This window comes from Lagopus leucura, unplaced genomic scaffold (genome assembly GCF_019238085.1).
Source record: "Lagopus leucura isolate 7727_CA_CO unplaced genomic scaffold, USGS_WTPT01 Super-Scaffold_100012, whole genome shotgun sequence".
Taxonomy (NCBI): Eukaryota; Metazoa; Chordata; class Aves; order Galliformes; family Phasianidae; genus Lagopus; species Lagopus leucura.
In genome coordinates this window covers 15,309,568-15,336,996 of record NW_024962267.1, presented here as the reverse complement: position 1 = coordinate 15,336,996, position 27,429 = coordinate 15,309,568, and the positions used below count along the sequence as shown (strand labels likewise).

Sequence of the window (27,429 nt, the reverse complement as noted above, 5' to 3'; positions counted from 1 at the left end):
TGCGAAGTGGATCCATCTATCATATAGAGCAAATCCACCTTTTCCAATGAAGAACAGATGCAGAAATGATTAAAGGAGTGCCAGTTAACAAGGAGAGCCGACACCACGCAACGCAGCATTTGGCAGAGAGCAGCTCGTCATTGACAGCGCCGCGCTTCGCCTCAGCTCTGCTCATGTGGCAACCCTGCAGTGACACTGGTTTCAGCTTTCTACTAAGCCTCATCATCTTACAAACACAAAAAAAAGTGAGCAAAGTCTGAAGCAGACAAGTTTTTAAGACCCACACGCTATACTCCAAGTTATGAAATTGGTTACGTTGGCAACACACTACTCAGGCTTGCTTGCAAGATGACACAGTGACTGCTAAAGAGTGCACAGAACAGAACTCTCAGAAAAATAATACAATGAATAGGGAAAATTAAGATTATTTTTATAGTTGTCATTCCTAATGTTGCTTTTAGCTTTATTTTCTTCACAATTTATTGTGTTATGTGGCTATTTACTTCAGAATGTGACTTATATGCCATGTTTACACCATGTGTGTGACTTATATACCGTAAGTATTTTGGTTTCCATTTACTCTTTAGTATGACCCAGGCTTGACATATCCACATCTTAAGTTATAATTAAAAACAAACAAACATAAGCAACCCTTCTCCATCAGAAATGCTTGTTTAGTAGTTGGGTGTGTTTTCTAAGTGCCATTTTCCCCATTTCCAACATCTGCTACAATTTTTAATTTGCAGATCGGGAATTCTAGGTTCCTGAGGAAAGAAACCTAAAATTTTATTATAACAGCATGTTCAATGCCAAACCAATATACTGATTTTTTTTCCACCTTGTTGCTCCATCTAATTTACTGGGAAGGCCTGTGTTTCAAAAACATTGAAACCAGCATTGTGGCAAGCACTAATATTTGGTAAAAAATTTTAAGTGTACTTACTTAAAGTAAAAGAATATGCCAAGAGAAATCAGAAGTGAGGCAATTGAAAGACCATGTCCTATGATGGCCAAATAATACAAATTCAGAGCAGTCTGCAACAGAAGAATAAAACGAAGCACATGTGATTCATGCAGAATTATTAAGGAAGAACATGCTTATACATCTCTTCTACTTACAAAATGACTGTAATGGGATTCAGAAAATAAAAACTTTACTGATAATGAGCCAATCCAGAATCCTGCAAATCATCTTACTAAAATCGCTTTCTGTTGGGCAAAAACCAGATTCATTTAAAACACTTGAAATTCTCTCTTAGATGTTAAACCATCAGGCTTTTAAATACACACTATGTTTTTTCTGAGTATTTATGTAAAAAGTGGTCATTTCTGCTACTGTGCTCAGTGCACTCCCATCTGAGATTGGATTCATCTATCAAACATCTCTTAAAGGAAATAATGTGTTGCACATATGAACGTGCATTTTTTCCTCCCATAATTTTTTCCTCTTGCAAAGATATTTTCTTTGTACCAATGTTTTAAGAATGAGAAAAAAATTAACAATGATTCCGAACTATCAAAGACTAAATGGAAAAATCAAACAAATCTGCAGCCAAATTGTAGTATTATGAAAGGCTAGATGGAGAGCAAAATAATAATGAAGAACTGGTAAAGTTACGTTAGGCATACGTACAAGATCTTACCATCAATTACTTGAATTAATAGTTTCAATTCTACCAATAACAAAATTCTGCTTTCAATTATGGAACCTGCCTCACAAATTTGCTTTTTTTGTTTCCAATTACAAAAATCATCATCTTACACAGAAGAAAAAGAAAGATCTTTAGGTTAAACCTTATATTACCATGATAAAACATAGTTATCTAGATTGTGTAAGAAGGAATCACAGCCTGCATACATGAGCTCATACAATAGATACTGTACACGTCCACTCAACCTATTAGTCCAATTTAATGTTTGAAAGGCTGCAGACTTGTGAAATCACATAAATAGATTACAGGTAAAGCTTTAAGAATTATTAGATGAGACACTGTCTGTGCATGCCAGAAGTTTTCAAGCTTCACAGATGAGTTTCTTGAGACTGGTGACATGCATTTATTCCTTTCCTACCTTCACTTTTTCGTGCGTATAGATATTGCACTGGGTGTAGTTTGTCCATGTCCTGTTGCTTTCTGGGTGTCTAAACCAGTTCCCATTTGGATCACAGATCTTTGTAACTTTTTCTACAGGCAGTCAGAGTAGTCGAAAAGAAAAAGAAACAAGGCAAAAACACAACAGTCAGCAGTGAAGTTCTACTTCCTGATCCTCGTGTTTCACGAAAAAGATTGGCAAACAAATGACAGCTTTATTAATATGACTAGAGAGACGTTGCTTGTTACTTGGAATTCTGAGAAACCAGAGGCCATTGCTTTTGCTTGGCAAGGGCAACTAATGATGTGTTTTTTCTTAAAAAAAAAAGAAAACCAAACAAATACATTTCCCCTCTACAAAATACAATCAAAATATATCAAGCTGTTACAGAACTACCAGATGAAGTGTCAAGGATACTTAAATGGCTACTTCAACATGCAAGATATAAATGGAAGTCTAACATCCTACCACTGTAAATTGAACAGGCAGGAAAACATCAATAGAGAAACCACTCTAGAATCAGACTGGAGAATTTCCAGGACCACATAATGATTAAATCAAATAGAAACGGGCACCAGAAGACCTTGGGAAATAGCAAATGCAGCAGAAGCTGACAAGAGTGGAAGTCTATGACATTTTCCACATGCTCACACAGTGGCAAAGTTCAGCTTACTGGAAAAGACTCACTTGTGGGAGAAACACTTGTTAACTTCGGCTGCCAAATTGAGGTAAAAAAAATATTACATTTCTGCTTTCCTCTCAGAAGGTAAAGCTCAGCACCAAGAGCTAAGCTCTCCACTTTTCTGTGATAAAGGTGAAGTGCAAACAATGCATTTGAAGCTACTGAAATTCTGATGCATTAGTGGCTTGAGTAAGGCAAAGAGTAGGCATCAAGCACCCAAAAACTCCTTTCATTAAGCAATACGTTTATGTAGAAAGCCCATGCACACACTTACCTGATGGATTGAAATCTTGGAAGTAGTCAGGACAATGCTGTACTGATACAGTTCCTGCAGCAACATCACTCCAGCACAACCAGCCATCCCACGTCCTGTTACAGTAAGGACCTAGAAACAAGTGGACAACTGGTAATAAAATAACTCTTCCTTCATAGCAGTCTTTCAAACATAAGGTATAACACCGGACAAGGTAAGTTTCTCATTTGCACATTTTGCTTCATAAAGATAAAAATGGAAACTTAAAATTAACCAGCAGTTAATATTTCATGTAACAGAAACGCCTCCTTTTAGGTGTATTTCTCAGAATACATTTTAAAATCCGTTACCATTCCTCTTTAAATTACCTATCCCTACAGTTCATAAAACACATGAGATCCAGAGCACGGCAGGGTAATATTCTCTGAGCAAAGCAAAGTAAACCAATTCAAACCAAAAAACACACAACAAAGATCTCTGAATCTTATCTGCCCTGGCAGGGGGTTGATGATCTTTAAAGGTCCCTTCCAATCCAAGCCATTCTATGGTTCTACGATTTTGCCAAGACCCTTTTATTGAATTTATTTACATTTTGAATGTATACCTAAGCTATACATGTGTTTATTAGCTCACTGAAAACTAAATGGTGTCCTAGAAACAATCAGAAAGCCTATCTGGGAGGCAGCCACTGTTTCTCTTCCTCAGAGATGAACCTGCAGCTATTTGTCCATTCAAGGTCAGGGATGTTGCAGAGTCCCTCAAGAGCCTGTTTTAATCCCTCACTGTACTCAGTGTAGATCTGTTTTAGAACACCTAAAATAAACTTCCTTTGAGAATCAGCTGGGGCTTTATAACAAATTTCTTTCCCAGAACACATGCAGAAGGACTGACCACAGATTGGAAAAATATTTTTTCTGTCTTCCTTCAGTCTTCTATTCAAAAAAATAATACCACCTTCTCCCTGCTCCTCAAACTATCGTGAAGACTCCAACACCATACTTCCTCTACTCCTGATCTGGACATTTTCCAATTTGTCCGTATTGTTCTGAAGTTGTGGTGCCCTGGCCTCTACATAAGCTTCTACATAAACACTCCCATATCCATTTCTGGCTTCCAGACATTTGTTTTCCTCAAAGAAACATCTCAGAAGAGAAAAAAAACATTTTGTGAAAGAGTGCAATTGCCTCTTCTCCCCAGAACCATTTATAATATTTTCAGAAATTGTAATGGAGAAACAGTCTCAATTTTTAAAATCTGAATATTCCTTTAACATTTTCTTATCAAAAATGAAAGATTTGTGACAGGTGATATACATCATACTACTTTAATGTTGTTTCTAAAAAACTGTACAAAAAGCCTGAAAAAATGATTGCTACCAAGACATGACATGAAAATAAATAAAGGCTCGGGATCCTGAATTACTTTAATTATATGTTGGGCACTTCCCTTTGGAAAATCTTGGGAGAAAGTAAACTCTACCTTCTTTCCTATGAATGGGATCTTGCATAATTTTCTGGTAGCATTCATACTGTGCTGTCATAATTTTATTCCGTGTAAAACTCAGTTGACCGAAGTCCTCTGTCATATTCTGATGACCTTCAGATGGAATAGCAGCGGCAAATAACTAGGAGGAAAAAGACTTTTTTAGCAAGTCGTCTTTTTTCAACCAATTTTGAAACTACGACTCACGTACCAACCGATAATAATAAAATTTCAAAATCTTAAAATAGTGCATTTGAAATATAATTTTACTGAAGCAAAGTGATCTTCAAATCTTACTACTGATAATCTGATATTGTGTTCTTCTGGCTTATTTAACAATTCTTATTACTGAATCTTGGCAAATATCACCTGATTGAGCATGGAGGAATAAATATCTGCAAGATTCATAAAAAATAATTAAAAAATGCAGAGACAGCATGGAAACAATCACAAGTGCATAGACAGCTTTTTCAACATACAGTACAGTATGTGATATCTGTATTCTTTTAAGAGGCATTTGGATCAGAAACAAAATGATCCTTTATGAAAAGGCTGCCCATACAGTCAAAGCTTTTGATTAGCTTATACGCTGTCTCATTTATCTATGGTCTTGTGAAGCAGTCAATCTTCATAATACAGAGAAGTGTTCAAATGACACGAAATCCATTGCTGTAGTTTTTCAAATCAAAACTTGCACACACACAAAAGTGAATCTTGAACTTTCAACTACATTTTTAAAGAAGCAGCAAGTTTTACCTGAATCAACTAAGCTTCATGGAAAATAAAACACCTGCAGATAGAAATACTGCATCTTTCTCATGCAAGCAAAGAAATTAAAAGTCCCTAGGATTTCCTTCGAATCTGTGCAATAAGTCTTCCCCACTCTTCCATGAAATTACACAGCACTACTTATATGTCACATGTCACCTGCTACCATAAACTTCTATGCTAGCAAAAGATACATTTGGTTCAACAGAGGCAATTACTATTACAGTTCCTTTAGTACTGTTAATAAAAGGAAGACATGAGACAGATAGTAATCCTGCTCTGCAGAAACTGTATTTGAATACATCATTACCTTATAGAAAAATAAAAATTCCTATGGTATTCTGTACAGCCTTGCTCAAATGATACTGATTTAAAAAACAAAAAATGATAAAACTCACCAAAGTAACCAAGAGGAAGAACAGCAAGAATGTGATCCAGTTTTTTGTCATTTTTATTTCTGACGCAGTGTATTTTATGTTGTGACTGAATTAATGCAAACTGCCATAGAAAAAAATATAGGAAAAAAAAGTTATTTCGTGAAAGCAACAACTGATGAATGACTTCATATTTTCTTTATGCAGTAGAACAAATCAGTGGAGGTCCACCCAATTTTTATTCAACCTAGTGTCTTTTGACCTACATGGAGATGCACAATATCACATGAAGAAAATGCATTCAGTTCACCATAGCAAATTCCAGCACCCAGATCTTGCCTGCACCAGCACATCCATCTCTCACAGTTCAGGCAGGAAGGGCCCACCCATGGCCTCAACTAATACCACTTCTTCAGAGGGTTTATCTCAATTTGGTAGCTGATATCAACTCTAACAGACAGACAGCAATTAACAGGTCCCAACGGCCAAGATCTGAGTTGCCTACTTAATTCAAAGATTGAACTGCTACTGAAGCAAGAGGGCTGCTGCTGTCCGAATATCTTCATGCAAACCTTCCTCCTGACTCAAGGCACATTTGACCTGCAATCACACTTGTGCTTGTTTTTGGATTTTTTTTTCCTATCCAGCATCACAACCTACAAGTGGTGCGCAAGAAACAAGCGATAGTACATTGCCCAGCACAGAGAATTTTACACAAAGATAATACTTCTAGAACATCTCATTCACAAAAAGCAAGCGTTCTCCACCTACTTTGCCAATACAGTGGCACTGAGTCTTCTTAACTGTAATTCAATAGACAGCATTTTGTAGGCTGTACAGACTAAATCTTGATAGAAATACAAGAAACCGGTTTTAAATTCAGTTACTGCTGCCCCATTTTAATCCAGAGCAAGACTGTATCAGTGATCCTCCGTCTATTTTTACTGCTGGCGTGCAAGCCTCTAATACTGATTGCTGGAAATTGCCCAGGTAATTCAGTGGAACGCTGGATTTCAAATATGCTGTTTTGAAGTTTTTTTAAAAGATTAATAGGAAGACCAACTGACACACACAAAATATTTTTGCAATGCAATCCAACAGTTCTTTAGAAAATCCACATCTGATGAGAACTACAGTGAAATGCTAATTGCAGAAATCACCATTTGTCACACAGTACGGCAGCTTTTTGGTCTTTGTTACTGAACACATTGTTAATTAAAAACATCGAAATATCCATGTTTAATGACTGAACATCAAGTGAATAGAAAATACAGACGGAGACACCCATATTAATAGTGGCATGATGTGGTTTCAATTGTATGTGATAATTGGGAAAGGGGTACAGTAATTCAAAGCTGATAAAATTCTTATGACATTTTTAGTTGTGCCTATTTACCTGGGAGAGAAAGAACCAGAACACTGGCATTCTAAGAAAATCAAAATTAACTACTTGGATGTAAAGAAATACTCTAATTGTTCCCTGCTCTCTCCAAGACATGCGAAAGCACATCTGCAGAGGTTTAAAAGCCACACAGAATGTTCACAGAACAAAGAAAGCAATGGAGTACAACATAGCGATCGTTATTTTACATTTCTTTGGTTTTTTGCAGGTGAAGAAGTTCAAAATAATTTTCCCCACAATAGTTCCAAAAATCCTTTTGCTACAAGAGACAGTGGATGAGAAATTTGAAATAAAGATTAGATATGGCCCTTGATTAACCTTACTTATATTTCTTTACGTATATGATATTGTATGAACAGCAGCAAAACTCATCTGTGTTGCTTCACAGTTCATGACTGTTTCTGTTTTACAATATAAAAAGTCACCCTTTGGATCCGTTCCTTTAAGAGTCTGTATCTCGTGGTTCTGTAGACAATTCCTATCAAATACTCCAGAATCCAGCATTAAGTTATTAATTCTCCTCAAGTGATAAAAGATTAAGTCTATTATTTTCACAATGCTTTCTACTTATTCCTTGCAATTACTAACTTGTAAATACAAAAACTTATACATAGAGGGAAAAAAAGCATTATCTTCCCAAATATTACTATTGGATTTAATTACAAAATGCAGGGTGAGGGTCATTCAGATGCCTATTTCAGCAAATCATGTCGGACTTCAGCAAAGCATTTCTTTCATCATCAGATGAATTCATTCAAAGTTTATTTCAGTTGGATAGGACAAGCACTTTCACAGCAAGATTAAAATCTTTCTTAGCAATGGACAGCAGTATACTCAGTTATTGAATGAGGTAGCAGGACAGTACTCTTGACAAAGTAGGGTTGTTTTTATATAGCATCTGTTTGCATGAGCTCAAAAACTAATAAAATTCTCAGGACTCTCATAACTGGGAGACATGAGATGCACAAGGCACAGAAGTTAATAATAGAAGAACCCACTGTTAGATTTCTTTAAATAATAATAATGCTTCCCAAGGCGCTGTTCTACTGTTACACATCTTCAACGATTCTACTGTGGGGAAAAGTGGACATTTTTATTAGACCAAGATTAACTTTGAGTGTAATGGAAGTTAACCTGTGGGAAAAGGTGGCAGGAATCTATGCAGCATCCTTCAACACCACTCACTGTAAGCCAGGGGGCACAACCTCAGAACTAACGGTTGGTGCCCGGCCTGTTTTCCCAGTAAAAGACCATCAGTGGGATGAGAAGGGCAAATTTCAATAGCAATTCATATCTCTAAATTTTTTTTTTTCTTAATGCATGTTGCCAAAACATCAGGGGAGCACAAAAAAAATGAAAACGGGGGAAAAAAAAACTAAAGAAAAAGAAGCCAATCCCACACAAAAAGTATGAAATAAACCAAACCAAGCAAACACAAATAACAGCAAAAGCAACAGCAAAAATAAGAACTTTTTGTCTTCATTACAATTGCCAAAAGAGAAAGCACAGGAGCATGCTGTGTTTCTCAGTGATAGCGGTGACATCTATTGGATAACAAATTCAAAAGGAACTGCAACGTAGCCAAAAGGGTCACTGGTACAGCTTTAGCAGATGTTCACGTTTCTCTTCCTCCTACTTTCTTTGCACAGCCATCCGTCCTGCCTCATCAGCTGTTTCTACTTTTAATCTTTTCCCACTCTCCCAAGAATAAATGTCACCCTTGCTGAGTTCCAGACACTTCCCATTTCAATCATACAGCAAAAGGGTAAAAAAAAATTAAATTAACAAGTGAAAAAATAAGGATTTTTTTGAACTTCAGTCATCTGACTGCATTTAATACATCAAGAAAATACACAGGCTTTTACCTTAAGCACCTGCCCTTTAGCTTGACTTGAAGTCAAAATGCATCTCTGTATGTCTGAGATAGGAGAGAGTTACTGACATTATTGTGCCTACATTCATACACTGCACAAAAGTGTATTCCACAAATTGGTAATCTGTGACTCTCCTGAGAAAAATTTTCCAGTAAAAATTCCATTAGCTTGCAACGATGCTGCAACATTGCAACACTGAAGTAGAACGTGCAAACGTAGATGTATATATCCTTCCTCTCTGCTGAAAGTGGCAGTGCAAATGGCTATTTCTTGACGAAAAAAAACACACCCTCTTCCTGTTATTCTAGCACTCCCTACTTTCTTGGGGCTAGCACTCTCAGACTGGGTATTTTGTTATTTCTGGTTCTTTTTAGAGATAGGGATACAGTTCAAAGTATTTCATTCCCTCAGGTAGGGTTTGGTTCTTTCAGCCCAAGGTACAGCCAAAAAAAAAAAAAACAAGTTGGAAAATGTCCAACCCTTTCCAAGCATCCCTAATGTGAATTGCTGTATTACACTGTTAGGAAATTCCAGGAGCCCCAAGCAGAGCTACAGAGTCACTTACTTCTCTGGTCACATAAGTTTTGGGGGAAAAGACTCTTCTTGGTTTTTTTATTTTTTTTTCTAACTATAATGGTTTTTGTGGACCATATTATGTTAGTCCTGAAAGTGAACTACCTCCAAACTTGCACAGAGGCCAATTCAGGGCAATTTGGAAATCCTCCTTACCAGGTAAAATGCTCTTTTATTTCTGAAGGGACTTCTGCTAATTTTTGGACCAAACTGCTCTGATGGCATTACACAACAGTTCACACCTATATGTGTAGGAATTTCTCCATCCTCCTAATAACTATGGGGATAATGAAGAAAACTAAAAAATAATGGCCACAGAACAAATGTACCGAACACTGGGTAGAACAGTTTCATGACATCAGAATTCCTTGCTTCCTACTGGTGCTTTTAACTAAGACCCAAGCATCAGCAGTTGCAGACTCCTGAAACAGGTGAGACAGGAAACTGAAAGATGATTCTCTAAGACTACTTCTAAAGCACAGAAGCACGAGCTCTTCACAGCTCCCTACTGACCTCAACTGCACTGTTTATTCAGGTTTTTTAAAACAACAGCAAAAAAAAAAACAAAACAACCACATTTACATACACTGAAATCCACAAGTTGCTGTACTTTGCAATAAACAAAATTTAATTTACACATACCTATTTAAAGCACTGATAGGACCTGTGAATCCTGTCCTGTGAATGCTGGCAGAACTGCTGTAAGGCAGTGCTTACAGAATTACTATTGCTGCACTTATTCTTTGATACTTGCGTGACCACCACTCTTCAAATCAGATACGGTCGCATCATGGAAAACAGATTAACAGAAGTAAAAACAGAAATGCTTCCAGTAGCATTCTGAACTCCTTCAGAGGGCTGGGACAGATCACTGTGCGTACCACTGGCTGGTAATGGGCAGCATCAGAAATATGCAGTACTACAAAGAGCTTGCCTAAGAAATGCAGCAGCGCATATAAGGATCAACTGAGATCCCTTCATCTGCAGAACAAAAAAAAATGCTTACAAGCCTATTAAAGACGTCCCCAAGTGGGCTGGTAACTATGAAAAGATGTGCAATATTCACTGCATCACAACAAAATATAATATAGAAAACAAACTCCATGTGCAACAAAGCCAGTTTCTTTCAACTTTTCATTACTTTTCATTCTCCAGACTCGCATCACTTCTCACACACACGGAGACATCTTATATAAATGTCAAATCCTTTGTTCCACGCACTAACTTTTCTCCCTCTTTCTATCTTCCTTTCCAACAGTTTTTTACTACCAAGTAGTATGACAGCATTTACTTTCCTCTCGTGAACTGAAAGAAGAAATGTATGAACCGTATGTGTGGTCCTAGAAATGAACACATACGGCGTGTTTCAAGGCCCACTTAGAGGCTTACAGCAAGTAGAAAATTAGCTTTAGTTCCCAAAGATGTATCATATCTTTTATTCTATTACCATTCAAATTGTTTGGGGTTTTTTTTTTTTTCATCACTCGAGAAGCTTGCCAGAGGCCTTGCAGAGATTGCAGAACCATCTGTAGATAAAATTACACAGATTAAATTACTTCTGTGTACTTTTTCCCATTAACAGCTTTTGGCTACCATTCATCTAAGTTTTTTTTCTCCTGCTTTTTCTCCCACTTCCAACAGATTATACTATCAGTTACTGACAACACTCTTGGCCATTTCTAACAATTCTTAAAATTGTAAGAACGTACCCATAAATTGATGGTGGTGCTTGTTCTCCATGCTATATATTACAGTTTAAAACCAACCAAACTAACCAACCAATCAAAAAAAACAAACCCAAAAAACAAACCAAAAAACCACAACCCACACAAAAACGCAAACAACCCACAAAACTGTCATTACAACAGTTCTGAGGGCAAAACTTTAACAGGTTTCTTCCCATGGAATAATCAGCAACTTCTGCCCTCAGGCACTGTCTCTCCTCTCTACACAACAGACTGCAGAGCTAAGACGGTTTTGTGTCTTTGTCCATTGCACCAATTTGGCTCTTTAAATATACACTGACAGGGATTCTATTGACAAAGAAGGATGCATACCTTTAGGTATAGCTGTAAGAAATACAAAAACATTTCCTTCTTTTGTTCTTGCAGATACAGACATTCTCTCTGCCTCTGTTTCAATGTTTCAATGCCTTTATTATAGATTATTGAAGTTCTACTCTTCCCACTGAAATAAGTTGAACTTTCTATTGACTTTAACATACGAAGCCAGCAGTATGAAATGCTGCAATTCCACATGGAAGAAATGCAATGACTCGATTACAGACTAACAGAGCTAAAACTCAGCAGGATTGTTTTCACTTGTTAGATATCTAACTGCCAAATAAACGCATCATATGAACGTTAGAAATATTAAAGCAAAATAACAATACTCCACACTTCCAAAATAATTTCACAATGTTTTCTTGGTTATATTTTCTGCCAATAGTACTGATTATTTCATCTTCTAAATGAAAACCACTATCAAAGTCTGATAGCGCCATATAGTATAAAACTTCCTTACGTCTAGCCTAAAAAGAGATAACAAGAACTGGCAGCAAGCATAAAATGACCTTTACTACTGAAATCAGTTTCCCAGGAACACACACCTTTACATATTTTACCAAATTAAAATTATAATAAAAAAAGCAGGATAATATTTTCTCCACTAGTCACATTTTCAAATGATTGAGTTTTGTTCATTTAGTGCTTGTTTTACAGTTCCTGCCTTATACTGCCTGAGCCCACGATTCTACTGGAGTCATAGAATATCACAGAATATCCCAAGCTGGAAGAACTCTTATTTCCTTCATTCCAGCTGCTTATTCAAGCAGGGACTGTCTTTAATATTTTAGACTAGGCCTTCATTAAACATTTTATTCCAAGGGCTCTATCTTTCTTCCTGTCTCCTTTTACAACTCCTTGCAGCTTGAAAATACAGGACAAGGATTTGCAGAGACAACACTGCCATTCATACAGCTGCTACAGCGAGGACAAGTTTCATTCATCCCTACAGAGTGGGGGCACAGGCCTTAACTGAGAGCACGAAGACAGAGAACTGATTTTTTTGCTATGATTAAGAGAAATGAGAGCCTTCACAGCATGCTCCAAACAAGAATGTTTCTCATCTTGCTTTCCACTCAGCTTGCATCTGCTGATATTAATACCACAAAGAGTAACTAACCTGCAATAAATCTCAGCAGCGCTGCATGTTGGAAGGGTGTACAACGAGAATTTCATCCTGTAGCAGAGAGTCTTTGCCTGCTTCTTTTCTTTCTTCTAGCAGCTTCTTCGTTCTCTCACACTTGGCTCCCTACTCCCTCCTTTCCCAACTGGGAAATACAAGGGAGTTTATTTCAAATATTTTATTTTAAACAGAGTACAGTTATAAGATTAAATTTTATATGTGAAAAATAAGGCACGTTAACCTCTCCTCCAAACATTTCTGCACTTCCAAGAAAAATCAGTCACTCTGAATTAAAACAGTGACAGCATGAATTGATGACTTCATCAAATAGACATGAAGACAATTCTACAAAAACTCTCGCTCAGATGTTTGACGTTCATTTATTTTCCAGATGCTGCCTCTTCACAAGTGCAGAGAGTGAACTGCTGCTCTACGTATGTCTTGCAGGTGGTGTTTTTATTTGAAGGACTGCTGCAGCTTACCAAGGACCGAAAAGAAATCCAAAGGTTGCTTTGTGAAAATGGTTACAGTTTGAAGCCATTTACTCAACTGGTCCCCTTATGAAAACTTTGTTGTGGTTGTTCATTACAACGTTAATTTTACAAGAGCAGTATTTTTGTAGTTCAAAGACTTTTCTCGAGGTCAGAAGAATGCAATAGGAACAGGAGAACGAATTAAGCAAAATGCTTTAGGACTTTTGTTTTTTTTCCAAGCTTACTGATCTTTTGATACTGACACTTTTTGTCACTGGCCTCGAGCCAGTTAGGCAATTTCTTGTGTTCTGCGAAAGTCACAGGTCTTAAATCACAAATTCTCCCAGATTCACATATAGAAGCGCCAACACTTTCACAAAAACACAGACAGAAATGCTCCATTTTTTTTTTTAAATCAAATTCCCTTATATGAAGTTTTATATAAGCATTATTTTTTAGGTGGACCACAGCACACTAACAACTCAGAGCAGGACAGAGAGAGAGCAGGTGGCCAGGAAAGGGAACTGCTCGTGCCAGCATAAACACAGTGTTGCAGTAACCACTACATTAGAACCAGCATCCTAAATTTGAGTTCACCTTTGGTCATTGACTTCAATACAACGGATAAAGCAAACAGAGGTAAGTTTGCAAAGGAAGTATCTGAAGCACTATCATCTTTTGATTTTGTGTTGATAAACTTACATATTTTGGGAAACCCAACCAAACAAAACATAATATAAAGAAACACTCCTGAAGTTTTCATCTTTTCAGCAGTAATAATTGGTCTCACTGACAATTAACACTCAGACAGAAGTTCATTCTGAATATTGACATTTTCACTCACAGAAAATTTCTGTGCGTTCACTACTCCAAAAAAAGTTCAGATAAATTTAAGGCAATTAAAAAGAAGTTCAGCTTAGCATACTTAATTAAAACAAACAAAAAAACCAAAACGCTCAGCTACTTCAAAGTCTTTACCAGGTCAACTTAAGCCACCACAGTTCAAGTCATTTCCTCTTTCAGAACACATTTAAAACTTCACATGCCGAAAGTCATAAGAGCAAGATCTGGTATATTTCAGCCTTTGAATATGAGACATTACAAGCTATTCTGAGCTAAATTATCAAAACTATTAATCTTTACTGTAGCAAAAGCCAAGAAAAAGCAGCCAAAACCAGTCTTTTGAATTCTAGCAGTTTGAAGCCTGTCTTTTTTCCTTTTTAATTAGCTTGTTATTTCCCATTTTTTTTCCTATGCTTTTTCACCTTTTGTATTTCTCAAATGGCATTTTATCAGCAAATATTTTAGTTGGACTCATACAAAGCATGTTAGCCATAAAGGAGATTTGTGGGATTCAAAATGCTAAAAACCAGTAGTAGTTACCCCAGCAGTATGGAAAGTATCATAAAACATTTGGAGTTGGGAGGGAGCATTAAGCGCCATCTAGTCCAACTCTCCTGGAATGAACAGGGACAGCCACAGCTAGATCAGGGGGCTCAGAGCCCCATCCAGCCTTGTTTTGGTTGTCCCCAGGGACAGGACATTGGCCATCTCTCTGGGCAATCTCTTCTTATGCCTCACCACCCTTACTGCAAAAAAATCTCTTCCTTAAGTCTTGCCTAAATATCTCCTCTTTCAGTTTGAACCCATTTCCCCTTGTCCTGACACGACAGACCCTGCTGAACAGTCTGTCCCTCATCCTGTCCTTGCAGGGAAGTTGTTCCATCCCTTCGATCATTTCTGTGGTCCTTCTCTGGATGCATTCCAGCAGGTCCACATCTCTCCTAAACTCACTAATCTCTCCTAGACTCCACACCTAGACTCAGTACTCTAGGTGACATCTCACCAATACAGAGCAGAAGGGCAGGATCATCTCCCTTAACCCACTGGCCATGTCCAGGCCTTCTGGACTCCAAGGGCACACTGCTGGCTCATGTCCAACTTGTCATCCACCAGTACCCTCCAGCCCTCTTTGGCAGGGCTGTGCCTCATCCTTACATCTCCCAGCTTGCACTGACAGCAGGGGTTACGGTGACCGTGACACAAGACCCTGCACTTTGATTTACTGATGCTCGTGAGATTCACCTGGGCCCATTGCTTAAGCCTGTCTAGGTCTCTCTGCACAGCATCTCCTCCCTTGAATGTGTCGTTCACACCACAGTTTGGTGTCATCCACAAACTTTCTGAGGGTGCACTCAATCCCACTGTTGATGTCATTTTTGAAGATGTTAAAGAGTACTGGTCCCAGTACTGATTCCTAAGGTACAGTACTTGTCACCAATCTCCATCACCATTCACCACCATGACTTCTCAGATATCACCAACAGTGGCTTGATGACTATTTCAGCCAGTTCCCTCAGGAATGTGTCTCATTGAGACCTGTAGGCTAACAAATGGTTGGGTTCCTCAGGTGGTCATGAAGTTTATTTTCACTTATAGCAGGAGGAATAATGCTTCCACCTTCCAAACCATCTGCTTCAGGGCTGTGTGTAGAGCAGTCACCAGTGAAGACTGAGGTTAAAAAAAAAAAATAATTGTTGAATACCTCAGCCCTTCCCCACTGAGAAATTACCTCCTACATATCCTTCAGAAGTCTATAGCACTAATAATGTTTTCTAGATGTTTATCCACCTATACATGTCTTCTTGAGATCCACAGAGACATTAGACTTGACTTCCAAAACCATGGCCTATCTCTCTGAACAAGTATACACATGTAGAAGAACAAAAGCTTGTGATTGACTCCTAATGACAGAAAAGAACGGAAGCACTACTCAAGAGACAAATTAAGAAAACAGCAATACGAAAGCTTTCGGCTTTACATCTATAACCAGAGACTTCATTATATCTCTCTCCTCATTTTCCTCACAGACCAGCTGCAGAGGTGGTCTTAAGGCAGCCAAAAGTAGAACGACCAATAAAAGGGTGGTTTTTTTTAATCCCTCTACACACAACTCCTTTAAGTGCTACACCTAATAATAACTCATGGATAATTTTTCACCAATCTGAATAATATTAGCGTGGACAAATACAGGAAAATATCATCCACCAATGTTTCTAAATGGGAAGTCCCTTCAGCTTCATCCACACTGTACTACATTCATAGGAATATTCACATAAGCACAACTCTGACACAGGCTCAAGCTTCTAAGTGTAAAAGAAACACTTGTTTTGCAAGAATTACTGTCAGTTTTAAGAAGAATTGCATGAACAGAGTAATTAACTAATCATCTTAACCAAATGAGTAGTGAAATCCTTCAAAGAGGAATCCAAGTGACTACATTAACCTTACGGATAGACCCACACCTGGCCTTAAATTTGAGCTGACACTCTGTTCCATTTTTATGCTGTTAACAGGAAGGTGATGCTATGCCAGTGAAAAAGCCCCACTTGAAGAGATTATGCTGCAGGGAAACATGTTAGAAGTTTGAAATAGCAGAAGCAGTTGGCGTGTCACCTAACAATTTAGCTGGCATGCAGTCTGTAAGCCACACACGTATTTCATGGCCAAGCACCACGCTATTTCATCTCCTCTGAATGAGAACTGCAAAGATGACCATTAATAGGAGTCCTATTTTAGGCATGAAGTATTGCCTTTTTCCTCCTTTTCGCGGTGCGTTCCATCTGTTTCACATAGCTGTGTAGTAACACTGTGGCAGGATGAAATGTATCATTGCACATTATCACATAAAATCCTCCTCTCTTTGTGAAGCACAGATTTTACAGACAGTGCCAGCTGCAATCTGTAGGAAGCAGCCTGAATGTTTCCATGAATTCAGTTAAAGATCATATGCTCAGGGCGTGGCCGTGGGAAAGCCTGGTGTATCTTACACACAGTCCCAGCAGTCCAATTAGTCTTCCTTTAATTACAAACAGACTTTTCCATATCCTTTTGCACTATTCCACCCTGGCTTACCTGACTGCAAACCAAAATAAAAATATTAGTTAAGAACATTAAAATACCACAGGTATTGGACACAGTTTCACAGCATTGATAAAACCGAATCTCTCTTGGATCAGGTATTTCTCAAGAACCAAATGTTTCGTTCCAAATGTAATAAAACATCACAAGCACTATGGCCACAGCACAGAGGAATGGGAATTATTAGGCACAGCTATTCAGCTCATAAATAATGTATAAATTCTACTTATATTTCATTCACATATTTAAGCTCATTGCCTCCCCGTCAAACATAGAAATATTAATAATACTAAGACAGAAAATTGCTGTGGAAAGTCTCAATTAAGGATTGTCCAAATGGCAAGCAACTGAAAATTTCCACTATAAGCATGCAAAATATAGATGGCGTTAATGTAGGCATGCATCTGTTCTGCAAATTCACGGCTTGCATTTGTTTTCCTAAATTAAAACAAAACAAAAGCCTACAAAATTCTGATACTGACTTAATTGTTCTCCATTAAAATAATCCTGGGGGAAATAAAATGTGAAATTCTATAGGAAGCTTTGATAAGGATAACGTCTACTAAATTAAAACATACTCTACTGACCGGTGCTTGCCCTTGATTTGCCAGTTTCTCAGATGTAGCTGCAGTACTCACTTTCAGTAGGCTTGCAAATCAACTTCAATAGCAAATATTTCTTAGACTAAATTATCTAAAGTCATTATGAAAAGATAATCTTTTGCATTTTTCCACCTTTTCCTGCGGTTTTCTACATAGCACGCTTTCAAAGGACCTCCAATGCATATGCTCCCATTTTACTCAGAGGATTTGAACTTGCAGGCCCCACCTCATCTCTCTCAAAGCTTTGTGTGTGTTTTTCCTGTTCCACAAAGTGTGCAAAACTTCAAATTCTTTTCGCTGAGAAATTTTGTTCACAGCTGCTTGCTTGGCAGAGATTTGGTTGTGGGGCAGGATGGGGGAAGACAATTTTCCTAGCAATGGGGAAAAACAGTACAAACTTTCATCATCAATGGCCTTGACATTGCTGGCCAACGGAAACGTCGCCAAACTGAATCCATGCAAGGGAACCATACAGAAACAAACAAAATAAATATCTCCTGCATTTATATTGAGGCAGCTTATGCCAAGCTTCCTTTGGTGAAATGCAGATTTCTCCTGCATGGGCTTCCTCTTGCTGTTGATAGAGCAGGATATTTGCTTAAACTCAACAGGTAATAAATAGAATATTCTGAATTAATCAGCATATATGGTAGAGAGAGAAGACTGTTCTCTTCTGAAGCTGTAAGAGCAGAAATCAAGTGCTCTTTTTGGTGACATAGATAAGTGGGTCAAGCACAGACAGAAAATTTCCATATTAATTCTTAACTATATGCAAGTATATTCTGTAAGAGGTATGTGCTTTGTGTATTTGCAGAAATAAAAGTGCTTAGCTTCTGCTTCAGATCTACAGAATTCAAAGAACAGAAAAGATTGATGAGCTAACTACTTGCTTCCCTAATATCTCCAAGTTTCTCAACTGAAATCACAATTCGCAGCTATAAAACTTCTTTTTTTTTCCTCTCCCCTCCTGCCACACCAAAGTAACCACATTTCCCCTTCCCAGGACAGCATCAGGGAATAACTGTCGTACTGGTAATTTTATTTTTTTTAACTGCTCAGTGATGTGATAGTGCAGAGAAATAAGCCAGGCACCTTCTCTAGAAAAGCTGAAAGCTACTAACAGCTGTTTCTACGCGGACAGTCTCTCACATTTCACAGAATTTTTTTTTTTTTTCCCCTCCATTTGTTTGCTTTTCTTTTATGCAACACCTCAAATCTATACTGACTGCACCGATGCAGGGTTGCTGTTGTTGCACATCATTCCAAGTCTAGTGAAATTTTATGAAGGCATTAATTATTCTGGATAGCATATAAATGTTTTACAGATTAGGAAACAAAGTACTTCTTGCTTTGTCTAAGAAAGTGCATTAAACACAGACTTTGATCAAGAGCAACACTGACAAGCTTAGCTGCATCTGATCTGTCCTATTCCAGAAGTCATCATCTGCTAGATATGAATTCAGTAAGACACTGAGATATCAGTAAGCATCATTCTCATCCTCCAGACTGAAATATATTCATTCCCAGACTGTTGTTATCCTACAGTTTCTAGCTTTGATCTGATCTGTCTCGCACCACTTCAGGAAGCCATAGAGAATGGAAAACCTTTGATAAGCATTTTTAAGGAATAGAGAACTTCAAGTCTGAAGTGGCTATCACCCAGAGAGCTGAACTCTGAACCCTGCACTGTTGAGTACCAATCATTACATAGAAGATGACCTTAAAACATCTGTTGAAAATCAAACTACAAATCTTAAGGGAAATTTGAACTAATTCAGAACTGAGAGCCAAATCAGCTACTGAAAGTATATAGTACTACTAAATGTAGAATGATTACAGTACAAAGATGATGAGTTCAGTTCCCAAAACAAGAAACAACAACAACAAAAAAAACCCACAACAAACCTTCAAATGATGTCTTTGGATATTCCTTTAAGCTCACAGAGAAGTACCAAGAGAACACAAAGGGATGATGATAATCAGCATTTTTAATTCTCCTACTGAACCATAGAGTTCAGAGTCTTTAAGTAGCTAACAGAGATCTAATTTTTATTCTCTGCAGGAGAGAATACCAGTGAGAAATGCAGAGTTTAGAATCAGCCTACTCAAAATCTGTTCTCAGGCTACGGTTTGGACATGATTACCCCTGTTAGTACACTTCACATGCTGAGTTTGAAGGAAGCTCTCCCAGGAGGAATGCCCCACAGTAAGTCACTTCAGTGAGACAATCTACATCAATATTCTCTCTGCACCTACGAATCACCAGCAGGCTTCCAACACAGCTAAGTAAATGTATAATCGTTACTAATGTGACCTCCTGTAGCCAGCTCTATCTCTTGCAACCCATTCTAAGAATTCACCTTATAGAATAAATTACATGTAACAACCTTGTATAACAAATATTTGCACACTTCTTAATCATAACTTGACCCCCAGTAACACGAAAAATTCACACTGTAATTACCAAATGACATTCAGGTGTAGCTACGTCGTCATGAAGTGTATGAAACATGAGAGCTGCATTCCATGAGGTAACAGTCTCCTGCAACATACTGACACGAAGAGGAAGGATTTCTCATATCTCTGTGCTTAAAACAATAGAACTGAAAGGGCATTACCTTCAGAAGCTAAGGATAATTTTATTAAATAGCAACACCATTAACAATTTTACTACCCAAACTATTCCTTGAGGACATTCACAACGCATGCTGGTCCAGTGGAAATGGACCTGCCTAGCTACTCATATCATTCATGCCTTTTAACTAATCTTTTGCAAAAAGAAAAAGTGAACATCACATACAAATACTGCAGAGAGTGCAAAAAGAGTTACAGATCAAACCACTGCTTCTCATTCTAACTTTTCAACAAATTGCTGGTAGCGTAATTGCTCCATAGTATTAACTGTACTTATCTCAAGTTGCAATCTGCAAACACACAGATGTAACTACATACATACTGCATCTTCCCAACCACAATTCATCACACATTTACATACTGTGAGTTATCAAGCCTAAGTTCACTTGCCTGCCCTGAAGGGATAAGAGACATACTCCAAAGCTGGCCTCAATGTCTCTCAAACTTCCTGCATGGATGCAGCTGCCATTGAGGTGCACTTTGCAGGCAGCAGTAGGTGTCCATGTACTGTCCCCATCCCACCTCAAATATGTAAAACCCTTACAAATCCCTGCCCTATTAATAACTTTCCTATAAGCAGCTTAGCTGAAGGAGCAGGAGATAAAAAACATACAAAAAAAATACGAAGCAATTTTAAGAAGCATAACAAATATATAGCACATGCATGTTTTGAGTTTTCAAGCTATTCCACTAAAGTCATTATGTAATCACATGCCCAGAGCAAAAAGAAAAACAAACTCAAAAGCAAAGGTTGTGTGAAAAGAGGAGGGATGGATGGGTGGGAAGGTTAAAGACTGAATCACCTCCACAGGGTGCAAAGAAAGGGCCAGCCAGTTAAGTAAAGGTTTCAGAAACACTTCACCAACGGCCAGAAAAGCATCAAGAAAATTTTGGGTGAGATCCCAATAAAAAGGTGAAACATTACGGTATGGCGGTATGAAATCAAAAGACAGCTGAAAGAACACTGGAAAAAAAGCTGTGCAGATTTCCAGCAACTGTAATCTGTCAAAACAATTGCTAAGGCAGATGAGTACAGCAGGCTGTTTAATTTGTCTTGTTTGTATAGACTTCAAATATTGTATACCAAAAGCATAGACAAACAGAAATATGGAGTCATTTTTGCAGCAAACAGCTCCTCCCAGAGTTTAAGTGATCAAATTCAACTGTTCTTGAAGCAGTGAAAGGGGTGAAGGAAAGGAAGGTACCCATTTGCATCACATATTAGTTTTACTGAAGCCTCATTAGCAGCTTGCCTTCCTGATTGCAAATGGCACCGCTGGGATTTGCCAAGCAGTCATAAAATGGCAGCTCCGAAGACACAATTTTATAGAAGTAATACAGCAGCACCATCCCCTATTTCCTAACATAACTTACATCTTGTAATATTGGTTGATGAAAAATATATCCAAAGACAAGTGGCATACACTGCTCAAATAAGATCCAGGCAGCCCCTTGAACAATTTAAAATCCTCTCCAACAAGTTATTTTCACCATAGGGCTTTAACAGTTCTAGTTTTCTAGGCATTCAGTGCTGCCTTAGTTTTGCTCAAGGACTCTTCCGTGGAGCTTCAGTGACTATTCATCTGGAAATTAAGGGCTCAAGAGATTTTTTGAAAGCTGCAAGGGATATCCTGAGTCCCAGCCAGAAGCCTAACAATACAGCTTCCAACAGCCAAAACTGTGTGAATTATTTTGTAAACATCACTCATTACCACACTGCATGCTCATGGACCCTGCATGTAATTGTATTTTAACTATATAACGTCTTATCTTTGAAAGATACTAAGATGTATCTCATAGATATCTAGTCTATAAAAAAAAATAAAATCAAACTATGGTTTTAAATTACTGTTTATATCTAAACACATTGAAGTAGTCAGCTTTGAAAGCTATTCAGTGTAATTTTCATGTACTTTTTGGGAACATAAAAACAACTTCAGATTTGGAAAGTCTATTCTCTAAATTATTCCCACATCATTTGCATTTCACATCTTACCAGTATAATATTACACTTCCTTTATGATAACTTCTAGGCATAGAGAAAAAGATGAAAAAAAACCTGATTCATATTTAAATCTCATTGAGAAGCAATATTTGTCCAACATATACTACCATAAAATGTCACCAGTACATTTCTCTAAGCAGTATCATTTTTCTCCAACAGGACCGTGACATAGATGGAGCTGATCACTATGGGATCAGATCAGATTAGTTTCTTGGCACAAGTGGTTATGACATACTTGCTGCTACATCCCAATGTTTGTTAGCATTCTTCATCCTAGCTGCAGCTATCACATCCTATGGGGAAAACTAAGGAATTATTGCAGAAATCTATTATCTGAGCTATACATTTGAGATTATAATTCTTGAAATGGGCTTCGGCAGCATTTGTTGCATTCATTGCAAGGAATGCAACCCTTCAATAACTTTGAATACTATTTATACATTATATCTTGTCCCCACTAAACTATGCAAGTAAAAAAGCAGGGCTGTTTAAGTTATGAAAACTTAATATTTCTAAAGCTACATGTTAACACTCCCAAGCAAGTGTTCTAAATGTCTTAACTATGAAAATCTATTTGTAAACCCTATAATACTTTGTAAGATAATTCAGTTAATTTTGGTAAGTAAATCAGGCAGTTACTTTTGATTAAGGTGTTTTGATTTGAACTAGAGACAGACTTGATGAGACATCCACAAATGCAAGTCTTCGCATATTTGTCATTCTACCAGTGCCTATTGCTCTCCTCACGGCTTGACCAGACAGTGAGAAATCACTGCTCACTGTCATTTATTCACTGTTAGTTCCCTTAAGAGGAACGCTTATGAGCTGTGGCTCTCTTGACCCAGGAGAAGCCCGAGTGTGACTCTGACTCTTACAAAGTTTTCTCATGACAGCAACTGTGAATGTATTTCTTTTACACTTCTCCATGCTTCACTAGCCCTTAGGCCATCATGAGAGAAAACAGTCTTTGAAGTTTAACTACCGTGTTGAAGTTGCCAGAGATTATTAAAATGCAGAATGCTACATAAGAAATGATCCTGTTCTGAACAAGGCTAGATGCCCAGATGGTCACTGTGAAGTTTTGTTAGCATTCGTGGAGGACAGAAGCTCCAGAGCTTAATCAAGCCTACTGCATAGATAGCAAACATGCATTTAATTTGATGACATATGCCATTTGTGAGCAAGTAAACTTCAGAAAAGTAAAAGAGAAAGTTAGGGAGCTGTTGTTGATCAAGGTTTCAAACAAAACACAAACATGCCTTTCTTTTTGTGCTTATTCTAGGAGGAAAAGGAAGTCAACACAATTAATGGCTGATAATTACAAAAATAATGTTACTTTTTATAGCCCAGAATATAGCTTGCATAAACACAGATGATCTTTCCCTCAAGTACTTTTAGTCACTGGCTTCTGAAAAAGTCTGGATAATTTATATGCTATTGTTATTAACTGAATGTATAGCTAGATAAAGATACATGAGTTTCAGAGCAATCAGTAAGTTCCTAGACAACCAAGGAGAATTTTCATTATTATTATTATTATTATTTAGGCAAAGCAATGCAAAAAGAAATGTAGTCCCTTGAAGAGATACAAACATCTTTTTTCATTTCAGCAAGCACTGTGCACAAGACACAGACAGAAGCTAAAAGAAGGATACTGAAGCTCACTGGTCTAGAACTGATTCACGATCAGAAATCCTTCATTTGAAGTGTAACTGCTCCAGTTCAATTTTATCTGTGCAACATAATTAAGTCTTCTAAAACAAATGAAAAGATCAAAAGGCGCATTACAAAAAAATAATAGCCCTGCGATATTCTGAAGCTTGAAAACAACATGATTGCTAACAAATCAAAAACATCTGTTTCCACACAGCATTAATTGGTCTTATGAGTAATTTGTTACGGAGCCAAGCTTTTAAAAACTTAACAAGATCATCAGGACTGGAGAAGAGGTGAGAGTGGAAGATCAGTTGCCTCCAGTCTACCTAATGTTCTTCCAAAAGGAAGCAGGTCTCTCCATAAGCATAATTTTGAAATAGAACTCATTAACGTTTGAGAAATAAAGGACAACTGTTAGATGCTAGTAGAGGTCAAAACAGTGCAAAAACCACTAGCAAAGTACCAAGAGCTGATTTTTCCCTTCCTTACTCACAATGAATATACTTTCATAAGAGCTGATTTTTCCCTTCCTTACTCACAATGAATATACTTTCATAAATCTTTCACCTGACAGAACAATTTTGGGAACATTGTTCCTATATGTAAATATTTCCTGGGAGCTTCTGCAAGAGGACATAAGTTAGAGAAGTAGATTTTTCTCAGGAAAGTACACGTAACTAAATGAGGACAGAATCTAAAATATAACTCTGTTACATTCTCTAGTTTGCTGATCAGCTATCTAAGCATATGTAATACATTTTATTCTAGGAGGCTACAGATACGAATGTCAATAAAATTTGAACCATATTAATGAACCATTAATAGGAGTGATTATGGCATAAGATATAGATTGCACTGAAAATAATGCCTCCTATTTATTTTCAAGAAAACTGTGATACAAGTAGCACAAGAACAATATTTGATAGAACAAATTCTCAGCTACAAAACACTTTTTCTACAGTCACCGCCATTAGCCAACTCGCATGGATGAGCTGATTGAGATGCTCTTCACTTCATGGTGTGGCAGCTGTGCATGGTCACACAGAACATGGCTTGCCTTCCACAGCACAGTCAGTACTGCTTGAACACACCACTCACAGCTACACTGTGCTCACATCCACTGTTTGGTCTCTAGAAATGTTCAGCAAGCACCAATGAATGTCAGTGTGTGCCATTTTTTCCACAAAGAGGAATTCAGTTTTAGAATTTTGCCTCATACACACTACCACACCAGAAGCCATTCTATCAGACTGCCCCTCTGCTGCCATCTGTCTCTTGGCAACAAACTATAATGGCATATTGGCACGAAGGTTCAACCTGGGCTAGCATTCCAGCAATGTCCACCTCTGGTGTCACAGGCCAAGAGAATGAAACAGGATGCATTAGTTATGGAGCAGCCCTCATATTTTTGTCCACATAGGTAATGAGTGTCAAACGTGTTTCCCTTTGAATGATTAAGTTTACTGATATTTATCTGTGAGAGATGAGAAACAGTTCCAGCAAGCTCAATCCTACTTCCCTGAGAAAAAAAAAAACCAACAAAAGAAAACAAAACAAAAACAAGAAACAGCACCAGCTGCTTGGCAGGGTTCTGCTAGAATGATAACATGGTCTTCAAGTGCTCTTGTTAAAGCAATGGAATTAATTACTGATGAACACTGACACAGTAACAACTGCATCAGCTATACCAGCAAAGTAGCTCTCTGCTCATGCTACTCTAATAGGCAGATCCTTGCATGAATTGTTTTCCTATAGTAACGTTTGAACAAACTGGTCAATCATGTTTAAAACTATGAAATATTTCAATAACAAAGACTTGTTAGTAAAGAGAATTTGATATACTAATAACACGTATATTCTTTATTAAATCTACCTGAACTAAACAAATTTTCCCCAAATGATATTCATTCTCTCACTTGGGTTAACCTTCAGTAGTGATTCAGTTCAGAGTTCATTCTGCATGTGGACTGATACACTGCCATCAAACTCCACTTCAAATAAACAAACTAATGCTCATCAAAAATAACACCTATTTTACAAGCACAGTGAATGATAAATTGCACTAAAAATATGGGAAAGGGAAAAAAGAACATAGGAAGTTCTTACATATTTGTTTTGCTGAGAAGACAAGAGAGGAAGAGTAAGAAATAACTAAGATTATGCAAAAAAAAAAAAAAAAAAAAAATTACAAGGGAAATAGTCAAAAAAATCCAAGCAAACAACAAAAACCAACAGCAACAAAAATAAACCAAAATGTCAACCACAAGTTCTGCTGTAACTCTATGAGCGTCAAAGAATCTACATTTCTTTGGATAATGTTCCAGATTTATTTGTCTGGAAATTTAGACAGGAATCTCATGAGAACAAACTTTCTGATGATATTTTAGATACTCCCAAGTTGTAAGCATGCCAGAAATAATGCAAGAGCAGCCTTTTTCCATAACATTTTGGTACTTGGATTCCAAATCTAACAAAAAAAATAGGAACTGCAGAGGCATGTGAAGGAGTCATCAGCAATAAAATCTTCACCCATTCATCAACTATGTACAATATGGTACAAGTTGAATTTTGGAGGAGAGAGGCCTCTCACTTCATTTGAATCGCTTCATCCCTTTCTAATTTTGAAAAAAAAAAAGTCATTATTTAAAATAAATCAAATTTGACAATAATCACTGTTCTGTTTGTTTTGTTACCAAGTGGTTTTCCAATAAACATCAAAGATTTTTCTTGAATACTGTGCTGTGATTTTAACATAAGACATTTCTACAGATTATCGATATGACTGGTAAGCAAAACCGAGCATTGCAAAGGTTACCTGCCTTAACCAAAACAAGGAAAAAGTTAATTCACTGAGTAGTTGTCAGAAGAGATCTGTCTAGCTGTAACAATGATAATGTGCTCGCTGTATTTTCAAAAACGCAAACAAAGCTCCAATTTTCTGTTAATTATTGCTTAAGCCTACAAAAATAGAGGCAGTTACATCCATGCAATTGACCACATACCTACCATTTCCACAAGCAAATCTTGCTCTTCTTCAAAAAACATGCAACTTGAAAATAGGCCTTCTGATAACCATGCTCTCATGCAATGAGGATTAAAGAAAATCACATGGTTTACTCGGGAAAGAGAGGCTTCTGGTTTAGTCACCCTTCACACTATCCATGTAGGTTTGGCAAGGAAGAATTATATTACGATTTGTTCTATTACAATAAATACACAGGTTATATACAGAAAACACAGTAAGTTCTTTCAGATAGTTACTGAGAAGTTGGAATCCTCCTAATGATTTGGGGATACAGACAGCTTTGGAAAGGCAGCTGTGAGAGACTACCAAAACACACAACGAATCAAAAATGTATACAATATCAAAAATGTATAGAACTGGGTAGTTACACAGGGACTACGCCAGATGAAAACAAGGTCTACAAGATCTCAGATGGAACAACAACAACA

At 37.4% G+C, this 27,429-nt stretch overlaps 1 protein-coding gene across 1 annotated transcript in view; it reads right to left on the bottom strand.

Annotated features, from left to right (window-relative positions):
• The window catches only part of CALCRL (calcitonin receptor like receptor), a 61,569-nt gene that overhangs the window by 22,772 nt on the left and 11,368 nt on the right, over positions 1-27,429 (bottom strand). Inside the window, exons 2-6 of the mRNA XM_042874826.1 lie at positions 5,675-5,774; positions 4,506-4,650; positions 3,048-3,158; positions 2,071-2,183; positions 944-1,035 (exon numbers count right to left, since the gene is read on the bottom strand). Of these exons, the coding sequence (XP_042730760.1) occupies positions 944-1,035; positions 2,071-2,183; positions 3,048-3,158; positions 4,506-4,650; positions 5,675-5,725 (512 nt within the window). The 5' untranslated portion in view covers positions 5,726-5,774. The remainder of the gene's footprint in view (positions 1-943; positions 1,036-2,070; positions 2,184-3,047; positions 3,159-4,505; positions 4,651-5,674; positions 5,775-27,429) is intronic.